General features: G+C 36.3%; 1 protein-coding gene across 1 annotated transcript; it reads left to right on the top strand.

The window, feature by feature from the left end:
- Positions 1–5,938: 5,938 nt before the first annotated feature.
- LOC133832846 (protein FAR1-RELATED SEQUENCE 5-like) lies at positions 5,939–7,159 on the top strand. Its single transcript, XM_062263129.1, has one exon. It carries the CDS (start codon positions 5,939–5,941, stop codon positions 7,157–7,159), a length of 1,221 nt encoding a protein of 406 aa, XP_062119113.1.
- The last annotated feature ends 4,879 nt before the right edge of the window (positions 7,160–12,038 follow it).

Below are 12,038 nucleotides of genomic sequence, written 5' to 3'. Positions count from 1 at the left end.
AAATTAATTCATCTGGATATTTTTATACACTCTAATCAATAACATAGTCCATTTAAAATTGTAGTCCGACTATAGGGGGAAGGGCTAGTACGTACAATTTAAATAAAATTTGTACTTAAAAGGGACTACGATACTTACTCACATAGCTTGAGTTCTTTCCATAGGCAATAATTATATAAATAAGAAGGACCTCTCAGAATATGGGGATTGGATGAGCATTTTCCTCAGATAGAGACAATGACGAAGCTCCATTGATTAAATTCCAATTTCCTATCTCCTCTACATCAGCAGCGCTACGAACGCCAACCTGCAGATCAGAAACCAATAATAATAATTAATCTTACAAACACTAAGCTTTTTCTTCACCACAAGAAAATAATGAGATGGAAGGGTATTCATATCTTTCAAGGGAGTGAAGGTGAGGTAGAAGCCATATTCCAATGGGTCTTTTCATAGAATTTTTCTCCATTTGATTTATTCATGTATTTATCATGGAATAAAACAGTGCTATAAAACCAAGGTAAAACAATCTTACAAAAAGAAATGCTTTCATTAATTTGTGGGGAGGTTGGTGCAACTACCTTGGTAATTCTATAACCCAGTAAACCAATTAAACATTCAAATTACAAAAATTATTAATTTTGAAGAACGGTATATAAACCATTACCACTTTTGACGTATATCAATATATGGTTAATTTCATATAGTAGTCATGGTTAAATATGTACCTAATATTCTTTTAAAAAATGAATAATATTTTATCCCATACCTCATATTTGAGGATATAATGATGCATAAGGATCAACTACTTAATTATTTGATAATTAAAAGATAGTAGTTCATCCCAATAATTCATAGCTTAATTCACTCTAAAATTGAAATGCCACATTTTAAAAAAAAAACTTATTAAAACCATATGAAATGCCACATCTTTTGTCAATAGGAAAGTCATTCTCACCAGCAGATACTATAAATTATTACCATGTTTTCCGGGTGGGACTTACAAAGGGCATCGACCCAACCATATCTTTGGTTGTACCTTTTACGCAGAAATTGTGGAGTAGGTAACCCATCCCTCAGCCTCCTACTTTATGGAGAATACCATTTTCGCGCGAAAAAAATAGACAAATAAGATATCCCATATGTACGGTTCTTAGTGTAGGGGTAAGGTGCCAATAAATTAGTCCACATAATGAGTGTTGATGCTTGGATTCAAAGTAAACACTGGTAATTACTAACATAAGTTAGTGATAAAGGTAGACAATTGAATTTTACACTCTAGTCATTTCGAATACGATTGGGACTTTAGGTTACCACACTTTTCCAAACAATGTAATTGGCCTCCAACAATGCCAGGCAGGGACACAAAATGTAGTAGATTAAATCAGGAGGGGACACGTGGATATTTTAACTAGTACATACATCTATAGTAGATGAAATGACTATTACATCCAATCAGGGAGTTAAAATACACGTGAACATGAATATGAGAAGTGACTTTTCTATCACCATATATTTTGCCAATAAATACCAGTGCACTAAAAATTGAAACATCACCCACACCTAGAGCAAATCATCCCATACACACATTGCATTCATTTCACATAGAAATGCCTAACTCATTAAGAGTCCTTTTTCCCCTGAGCTATACAAGGTCAAGCAAGAGTCATTTGACTCTGAAGATGTTTTACCAATTGAATATCCCACCCTGTATCCCCCATATAAAGCTTTTGATAAGTCCCCCTCCCCAGTTACATCAGCCTCTGTCAAATCAACCCAGACACCTCATTCCCCCATAGCCCCACCTATTATAAAGAAAGAACAAAAATTCACCCACATCATCAGGTGGGAGTAAATCCACCAAAAGAAAATCACCTAGAAAGGGCTAGGGAAAGTGTAGAAATTGTGTTGCAAAGGACTCTGAGATTTTAAAGCTGAAATTCCTAAGGCGCAATGTCTCCACGAAGTCTGAGAAGTTGCGGTGCTCTACTCTTGATGTTCGTACAATCATTTTCAAGCTTCGTCAACTACTGGATCAAGCTAGTATTATACTGAATGGAATGCAAACTATAAGTGATGATATATTGTAGAGTCCAAAAACTTTCCTTAGCTAGTTAGATAGTAGTAGCAATAGTAATAGTTGTAGTATTTTTATGACTGTGGATTTTGGTTCAGACTGGGATTTAGTTGGACACTCGTAGTAACACTTGTAGATTTTATAAGTTTAACCTATAGATTAAGAATATTAATTATAACCTAAGGTTTAATTAATATGACTGAATATGAAGGTGATATTTATTATAATATAAGGTTTAGATAAATCCAATAAGGAAATGACACTTGTCATGTGAATGTTTAATGAATAATTAAGTATTTTGAGGAATTAATTTATTAAGAGTAATATTTGAATATCCTAGGGTCTGCCAGCAGCTTTGAAATCGTTAGAGGACTTAGTCAAGGCTGTTACTCAATTCAAATTAGGCTGAAAAATTGCAATTACGTGTATAATATTTTAGCGTATGCCGATATATCGCAGCACTAGGGGGCGATATATCACCATATGGAGATACGAAAAACATGTAACTCCGCACGGCCTCCTCGACGAGTCTCGGGCATATTAGCCCAGACGATATATCGCCTACTAAGGGAGATATATTGGCTGTAGTGCCAGATTTTTTAACGTTTTTAAAACCGAGCTTATTTTATTCCTTAACCTCTTGATAAGTCCAGAATCTTTTTGATCGAGTCTTCAACCTCTGCTGAACAATTATTCGAAGATTTTTCAATTAAAAATCCATTATTTTATTCAAGCTAAATAAAGATCTTTTGATTCTTGAACTCTGTAAATAGGACCTAGTACCCAGCCATTTATTCATTCATCAAGCAAAGTTCAGAGTCTGCAAGCTGCTAGGTTATTTTTGAGTGATAAACACTTGGGTTGGGGTTATAAGCTTTATCCTTATAAGCTTAATAAACACTCAGGAAGTAAGGTTCGTAGTATATTTCGGTTCGAGGTGTAGTTCGGTTATAGAAGCATTCGACGTATTCCTTCCTCTAGTTCCTTTCTGTGTTATTTTTATAGTTTTTCTACTCAAAATCCTAACTCGTATTCTTTATTCTTGGTTAGGAATCTAAGATCTTGAACGGAAGATTGTTGTTGGTAAGTATCTTTTCGATGGTATAGCTCGTTCGTTTCATCTCTTTTCGTTAGTATACTCACCTTTCTATTATGGTTTTTAGGAGTGTTCCAAAGTCCCGATACTGTTCTCATATCCTGGTATATTGGTAAGGAAAATAGGATAGGATTTTATATGCTATATGTTATCTTATGATATGTTGTGTTATGAAATGTTATATTATGTATGTTGGTAGACTTGGGCATATGACTTGTATAGCTAACAAGCCCCAATAAATTTATGGGCATATGACTTGCTTAGCTAGCAAGCCCCACAAATCTAATGGGCATATGACTTGATTAGTTAACAAGCCCCAAGTAGTATAATGGCCATTATAGTAGTATATGACATATGTTTATGATATAGTATATGTTTATGATATAGCATATGTTATGATAGAATTTTATGTATATGATTTATGTTGTTAGTTTTCCTTGCTCGGCATTAGGCTCATTCCTTTATGTTTATATGCGCAGGAAAATAGCTATGGCGGCGGAAAGGTTCTTGGCAGCTTGGGGGTTGTGTATTGAGGCTGGATGGAATCGATGGACTGAGCATTCGATTAGAGGATGAAGTCTTTAAGTCTTTAAATTATGATTTTCATGTATTATTTTCCGCACTTGATTTTGTAACTCATTTATTTAAGTTATGTTTTGCTTTATTTTCAAAACAATGGGATCCCATATCCTAAGTAAAGTATTTATGTATTCAAACCTTTTCTTTATATAATAAAGTTATGATGTTTTCATATGTATGTTTTCTTATGATTAGTATAGTAGTTATTAATGGTCCAAGGTCTAGAATAGTTGGGTCGTTACATATATATATTCATGTTGTCCACACTAAAGAGCCAGGGGAGTTGAACCCTATTCAAGTTGACTAAGTGCATATGAAGCGTATATGTAATGGACTATGCTAATATCTAACTTAAGAAAATATTATATTCACTAATCGGGCTTATAATATTAATACTTTCAAATGTTATGATGGATGTAAGTTAGGAAAAGTGGAATGTTTTCTGTCACTCCTCTTTGGTTTTGTGGAAGATGGTTGCAATCTTCATCTATGTGTGTGTTTGCTTTTTAATATCTGTATTAACTCTTAAGTTTTCTCCATACATATCATGTGATATGTATTGGTCCAACTAGAGAGTCGGATATGGCTTATTATGAATGGACTTTGCCAGTTTATTGAACATGGTTGGTAGTACTCCAATAATATCTAAACAATGAATGTACATCCACAAGTATAGACAATGCACCACATAGATGTATATTAATAAGATCACTAATTTATACTTAAAGCATGTGCTATCAATAAACAGACTATCACTTACCATTCTAAAACTTCAATTGCATGTGACACTAATAAACAGGATGAGTGAACTTCCTATCAAGTTAGATTTCCAACTTATAAAACTATAATCACTTAGACTATGGTGTTAAAAGACAATGACCGTATATACCCAAATGTCAACACCTATAAATTTCAGTATTCAAAAGTATTAATTTAAGATTGAAATCTCTTAACTATTACAACCACTACGTTGGGATAAACAGGGATGAAATTAAACTATATAAAATTCTTGTAGTCTCTCATAAAATTCCTTGGATTACAGATTATCTGAAAAACATATAGGAATTATAAATCATAAAAGTTTACTTAAGAAACTTATATGACACACTTCATATTTTGTTACACTGACATATAATAACAAGGCATTGTATGTAACTGGTCAAAACAAAATGAGGGGGAAACCACTGGACTAAAAAATTTATGGGGAATGCATCGTCAAAAATTTTTAGGGAAGCATGTCCTAGCTTGATTGAAATTTCAGTGTACTGTGATAGTATGGGACCCACAGTTCATGTTGGAGAAGTGTTAAGGGGCCATTGAACCAGGAGAGTTAGAAGAAGTTGGCCCCACTCATCTCCAAAATTGGAGAACCTACTTATAGTGGCATCAAAGTATTCTTACTCTAACAAAACTGAAATGCTTCGTGAGCAGCAAAACTATCCCATTTCACCATTAGAATCCTATGGAGAATAAGGGCTAGCTTTGTAAACCCCATATGGATTTGATCGTTGCTTGTCATTATTGTGGTCGGTGAAATCACATTGTGAGATTTTGATACTCTGCAAAGCAAGCTCACAGATATTCGTGAAAGGTTAGAAATAAACATTTCCTCTTTCAGCTTTTCAAATTTATCTTTTACATTTCATGCTTCACACTTCACATGTAAGTTCCAAAGGATGTTCCTATATTTGAGAAATTTAGTTTAATTTATTTAAGATTAACATGTTCTACGTAAGTTTTCCTGGGAACACCCATTTCAAGCCCTTGTTGTATTTACTTCTCTCACACCTTCCTTATTAAAATCAATAGTGTTCTACCAATTACATTTAATTGGAACATTTATAAAGTCTTTGAAATACTTGTTAACCTATTAAATTTTGTGTGCTAAAGAAAAATGACAGAGACTGAACCTGATAAATTTATGTAGGTGAATAAAATTTTAGAATGGACAACTCATTGCAAACAACTATTCTTGCTGAGATGAATGATGACTGGGAAAACTTACTGTATGAGCTACAACAGGATAAACCCCCACAGGAACTTAGTAGAGGAGACCTGATGGACAAATCTCTAGGCACATCTACTATATGGGAAAATTTCTATTACAATTACTCAAGGTGGATTGGATTTAGTGTTAGGAAACATGATGTTAGAAAGGATATCGAAAACAAGGAATTCCAGTGTAAATGGGTTTGCTTAAGGGATGGAACGCGAAGAGAGAAGTGGATAAATTTGGAAAATTGGAAAAAAAAATACCAAAGCCTTTAACAAGAGTTGGTTGTCCTGAACGCCTGAGGGTCAATTTAGACAAGTCTACGAACTTATGGGTTGTACGAGACTTTGAGCCAGAGCATAATCACAATTTAGCTTTGCCTCATGAAATCCAATTCTTGAGATCAAACAAGAAGGTCACTCAAGCAATTGGTCAACCAATTATGTCAATGAGAAGATCGGGAATACGAACTTGCTACATAATGAATCACTTAGCTCAGGAAAGAGGAGGTCAGGATTATGTTCCTTTCCAAAAAAGGGACCTTTACAATTGGATTGGTCGAAATGGACGACCTACGGAAATAGAAATAAACTCTGAGGGAGCATTGGGATACTTAGAATGTCTAGCAAAACGAGATATTGAGTTTTATGGCATTTATAGCACAGACAACAATACAAGGCTAGCTAATCTTTTTTGGTGTGATGGGGTGTCGAGGCAGTATTACCAAACTTTTGGAGATGTTTTGGCTTTTGACACCACATATAAGACAAATGCTTACAACAAGCCCTTACTCATGTTTGTTGGTGTCAACCATCACTTTCGAACTATTATGTTTGGTTGTGCTTTATTATGCGATGAGAGTGCCTCGACATTTGTCTGGGTTCTTCAGTGCTTCTTGAATGTAATGAACAATAAACATCCTAAGGTAGTTGTCACCGATGGAGATAAAGCAATGCGAGAAGCAATAATAAAAGTAATGCCAAATACAGTGCATCGTCTTTGTGGTTGGCGTCTATCGACCAATGCATCAGCTAATTGCACCAATCCTTCATTCATGCAAGCATTTAACCATCTAATGTATCATTATTTCATGGATGAACAAGAATGGGAGGACCAATGGAAATCAGTCATTGAAGGTTTTCAATTAGAAGACAATGGCTGGATGAAGACTCAATACAAAAGGAAAACAAATTGGGCGGAAACTTTTCTTCGAGGTAACTTTGTTGACGGATTAAGAACAACCCAGAGATGTGAGTCAACAAATTCTTATTTGAATCAATTCTTGACGAGTAATTTGTGGCTAAGTGACTTTATTGGACAAATAGATGCGGCATTGCAGACTTTGCGTCATCAAGAGATGCAAGATGACTTTCGAAGCAATCACACATCACCACAGCTTCTGAACCATGTCTAGCACCCATACCATGAACAGTATGCTACATACTATACTAGAAGTATGTACGATAAGGTGGCAATACAGATCACAGATGGACTATCTTAAAAATTCAGAAGTCTTGAACAATGACCATCGTCTATTTCATTTGGCCTGGTTTCCTCATGGAGAGGTACGCCACACTATGAGCTTCTACGAATTAAATGGCCTCTTAAGATGTACTTGTTTGCTTTTTGAGACATATGGGATACCTTGCCGTCACTTGTTCGCGGTTATGATGTATGAAAATATGCAAGTTATTCCTACGTCACTAATAAAAGATTGTTGGCGAAAGGACACAAAGTCAAGAATAGATCTAAACAACACCCCACATTCAAGAATCCTTACAAACGTGTTGCAAACAACTAGGTGGGGCAATTTGATAGCTGCATTCACACTTATGGTTCATTATGCAACAAAACAGAATGACACTTATGAGGAGGCAAAGAAAAAAATAATGGCCATGACATCAAGATTTCAAACACTCTTTCAAGAACGTGAAACACCTGTTGATGATGAACACATGGAAGCCCTGCGGAACAAGGACACCAAAGAATCATTAGAGACTCACTCATAGTGAAGACTAAAGGTCGTGACACAACAAAAGGGAAAGAAAAAGACAAGGCCAAAAATGGTGCCTAAAAACTTTCGAGGAAGCAAAAAAGGTGTAAGGTATGCAAGCAATTAGGCCAGAATAGATCAACATGCAAATACAACAAAGAGGGACCGACTGGGAATGAGGCAACTCAATCATTTATTGAAACACCGCAACCAAATCTTACAAACCACAATGACAACAATGAACTCCCTCCCCAGATTTCTGAAACACTTTTAAAACAAAACAATGATTTCTCAAATTGGCATGCAACACAGAACCGGCCTTCCTCGACTCCATTCGACTTGTGGGATGATAACCAATTCACAGAAATGAATGACAGATTCACCACCATCAATTGAACGTGGTACGAAGACACTAATAAGTACAACAAAGGTTGGAAGTCTACTTAAAGAATATGTGAAGTTTGAAATCCACAACTTTATGTTACAATCTATAGGGACAACTACTGGCTGTAATAGAAATGGTTATGATCAACCATTGACAACCAAAATGCTAAAAAATTTATTAACAAATCTATTATGCTAGCCTAAAATTCTACTTTATTATTTGATTTCCACATACTTCCCGTTCCATTTCACTAATCTTATTTTCCAACAAATTCAACACGAATAACTTTATATTCTCAACCTACAACTCATTAACAAACAAGTAGTTAAGCAAACAGCTGAATAAGGAAGAAGTTTTACACTGCTTCCACAAGTACAAGCTTTGGCTTGCATATGTCACAAGGGGCACCAATAGTACCAACCCATGTTACTTTCCCAAAGGACTATGGCAATATTAATAGTTTTCATTTGGAATAAAATGTGCCTAGTAATCATAAACAAAAACAAATAAAAAACCGTGTATTTTATTACAGACTTGAAGACCCAGTTAAATTTCTATCACTTTTGATCATTATATTTTTGGTGAAATAATACCTGTATCATGTTTTCTAGATGTTTTGAAAGTGTATTGCATTAAAGATTTATGATTATTATTAGGGCTTTATGTTCTAATGTTACACATTCTCTTCTGGAGTTCTCCATTGTACAATAGAAAAGAATTAGAATTGGTTTATGATATTATTTGAGTTTATCACATGTCATCTTGTTAAATTATCTACCAATTTCAACTTTCATCTATTTTCATAATTAAGAAGGTACAAGTTAGCAATTTTCTTATTAAAAAAATTACACAATTTCAACAATACATATGAAGACCAGTTATTAAGTTTTAAAACCCAAGCTCATCCCAACGAAAACTACTAGACATGTAGTAGTGTTTAGTCTGTCAGAACAATAAAACCAAAGTCTCTGATAACCACCGTGATTATAATCAGTACAAGAAGCCTGCTCTAAAAAATAAAGAAAGCTAAGATAAGACCTGGTACAAGCAAGCTCAATGGCCATAAGACCTGTCCAACATCACAAAATGCCAGAAGTAGAGAACCTGCAAACCAAGAGACAGAAGAAAATGGAAATTAAGAGACAGGATGTAACGACCCAAAATCACTAATATCGCTTAAGGGCCTTGATTAGTGTGTCGGGAGGGCATAATTGGTTTATGTGTGAATTTATTAAGTTAATGTGTGATTATATGATAAACATGCTTGTATGGCTATATGAATGTAAATGTGATTGTATGTTATATTTGTGAGAACCACATTATTATATGGGTAAATCTACAACATGCGACTTGAGGCGATCCTAGGGAGCTAGTTAGCGGGAAAGTCACAACGGGGCTCAATACTTGACTTGGGGCAAGTCAAGGGGTATTTCGGGTATTAGATGATTATTTGGGTTATCGGGTTATGGAAATAAATAATTGGAGATATATCTGAGGTTAGGAAGCTTAGGCGGGAATATTGGGGAATTCTACCATTTTTCCCTCGGGGACGTTTTCGGTACCCCAAGCCTCGGGATTAACTTAATTACCTAAGGATAGATTAAGTAAAAACCTCATAACTTGGTGGAAATATAGGAACCGACTCTTCTCTCTCTCTCTCTCTCCTTATTTCTTCTTCTTTTTCAAGGAAAACCACTAGAATCTAAGAAACTGAGCTGGAAATTCTGTGATTTGAGCTGAAGTTTTGAGGGATTAGCTCAGCTCTAGCTAAGGGAATTTAACCAGGACTAAGGTAAGAACTGAATTACACTCTTGATCATTAGAATTCTGTGTTTTGGCTGAGTATTAAAAGTGTTTATGGTTTTGATGTTTAAGGACTGAATTGAAGTTGAGAAGCTTGGTTTTTAGCTCAGAAATTGTTAAGGAAATGGTTCATCAAAGAAGGTAAGCTTCAATTCGTAATTTAGAGTTTAAATTCTGAGTTTGCATGACTGGTTTTAGAGTTCTTGAGCTACTGGGTTTCAGAAATCAAAATGGGATTTTAATGAGTTTTTAAGCTAGGATTTTGTTGGATTATGTTGCTAGAATCATGTTAAAAGTCTTGTGATCAATGGGTTTTGGAATCAAGGTGCTTTGAGGTGGCTTTGAGCAAGGTTAGGATGTTAGGAATGGTGGATTTTCTGGGCATGAAAGGCTGGGTCGTGGCTCTCTTCTAGAGTGTCGCGGCCTTGCGAAGCAAGGAAGAGCCAAGGAGGCTCTGCAGTGGGGAAGCGTCGCGGTGCCACAGGGTAGGGCCGCGGTGCGTGTCTGTCTTCAGGGAGGCCTAGCCTCTGTTTCAGGGGCAGGCCGCGGCATGGGTTTCAGGGGATGCGACCCTTAAGGATATTTTTGGTCTTTTGGAGGTTTTAAGCGTGGGAACCTAACCTAGGATGCTCGAGATCTATTCCACCACCGTGTTTGGTGGAATTCAATGTCCCGAATGCTAGAACTCCGCCCGGAAATGTTAACGCGATTATTAACGGTACTCCCTATCTTGGTTGTGACTAGGTATTAAGCTAGGGCTCGGGAAGTGGATCGTGCTCGAGGGGCGTCGCTCGTAATCAATAAACTTGGAAATTAAAGGTAAGAAAATTGCACCCCGTTGTGGATTTATAATGGGACTAAGGGTTCCCTATTTTGTATGCTTTGTAAAGGATGGTATTATGCCATGTAAACTGTAAACCAACGGCATAAGAGTGCCGAAGTTTACACTAGCGCATAGGGCGCGGCTCAGACTGTAACGACCCGAATTTTCAAGACTCGATAATGCGGAAATATAAATGTTTTCATTTAACAAAATGTCTCAAAAACCCATAAAAAAAAAACTTTTTAAAAAGTCGTATGGCCATACTTAACATTTAGTTACAAACATGTTTTATAAAGATTAGAGTGAGCCTAGTTTAGGAAAATTACACAACATTTCCAAAAATAAAAAGGCTTCCCAAAAGGTCGGTCCACATGTACATTTGCAAGGAAGACTCCAGCCCTCACTGCTCTGCCTTGCCCTTGCTCTTACCTACAACATGAAACAACTAGGTAAGCGAAAACGCTTAGTAAGATTAACTTTCAAACAAAGCAGATAGAGAAATAGGGATTCAGACCCATCCGGACCCTACACAATCAATTTCAAGAACGCTAAAGCGTCCTGGAAAACTTATGGTCATGCCTGATAACCAAGGATAAATTAATTCATATCTAGATAAAAATCCTGCACTCAGAAAATCCCAGAACAAACAGATATATTATATCACAACTATGTCTTACCAACAATTATATCCCTGCACTCAGAAAATCCCAGAGCAAGAGGATATATTATATCACAATATAATTCGAGACCAACGCTCGACAATTTCCAACAATTCAGGCGTAACGCGCCCTCCAACATAATTGCTAATCCACACACTAAGATCTAGCCAATAAATATTCTCATCAAGGGTAACTATCGTGTTACCTAGGGCATCGCTACTTATCCAAGAGTGTAATCCAATTTACACGGTTTTACGGAGACATCTATGTTAATCAGTGGTGCTGGTGAGCAGTTTCCCCTAGGGTGTTCAGCCTCACTCTATCTTGGCAACCCCTAGTATCTCTAGGCACTCTCACTGAATGGCCAATATTCACGGCTGCTATCCGGGAATAACTTATCAGAGCACTTGCTCGGATTCTAACCGTCCAATGATTAAGTAAGCATGAGGGCCCCTAGGTCCCATTTATCTTGGCGCCCCTAGGTTTAACCAGCTTATCCTCATCTCATGGCCACTCGTCGCGGTAATGAACCGGACATAAATAAAATCAAGCAGTGTGACGGGGATCAACCGTCTAGGATATGACGGACTTCTACCGTTCATATTTTCTAAATCAACACTCACTAGACTA

The sequence above is a fragment of the Humulus lupulus genome, chromosome 4 (genome assembly GCF_963169125.1).
Source record: "Humulus lupulus chromosome 4, drHumLupu1.1, whole genome shotgun sequence".
Classification (NCBI taxonomy): domain Eukaryota; kingdom Viridiplantae; phylum Streptophyta; class Magnoliopsida; order Rosales; family Cannabaceae; genus Humulus; species Humulus lupulus.
This window is presented reverse-complemented; position numbering and strand designations above follow the sequence as displayed.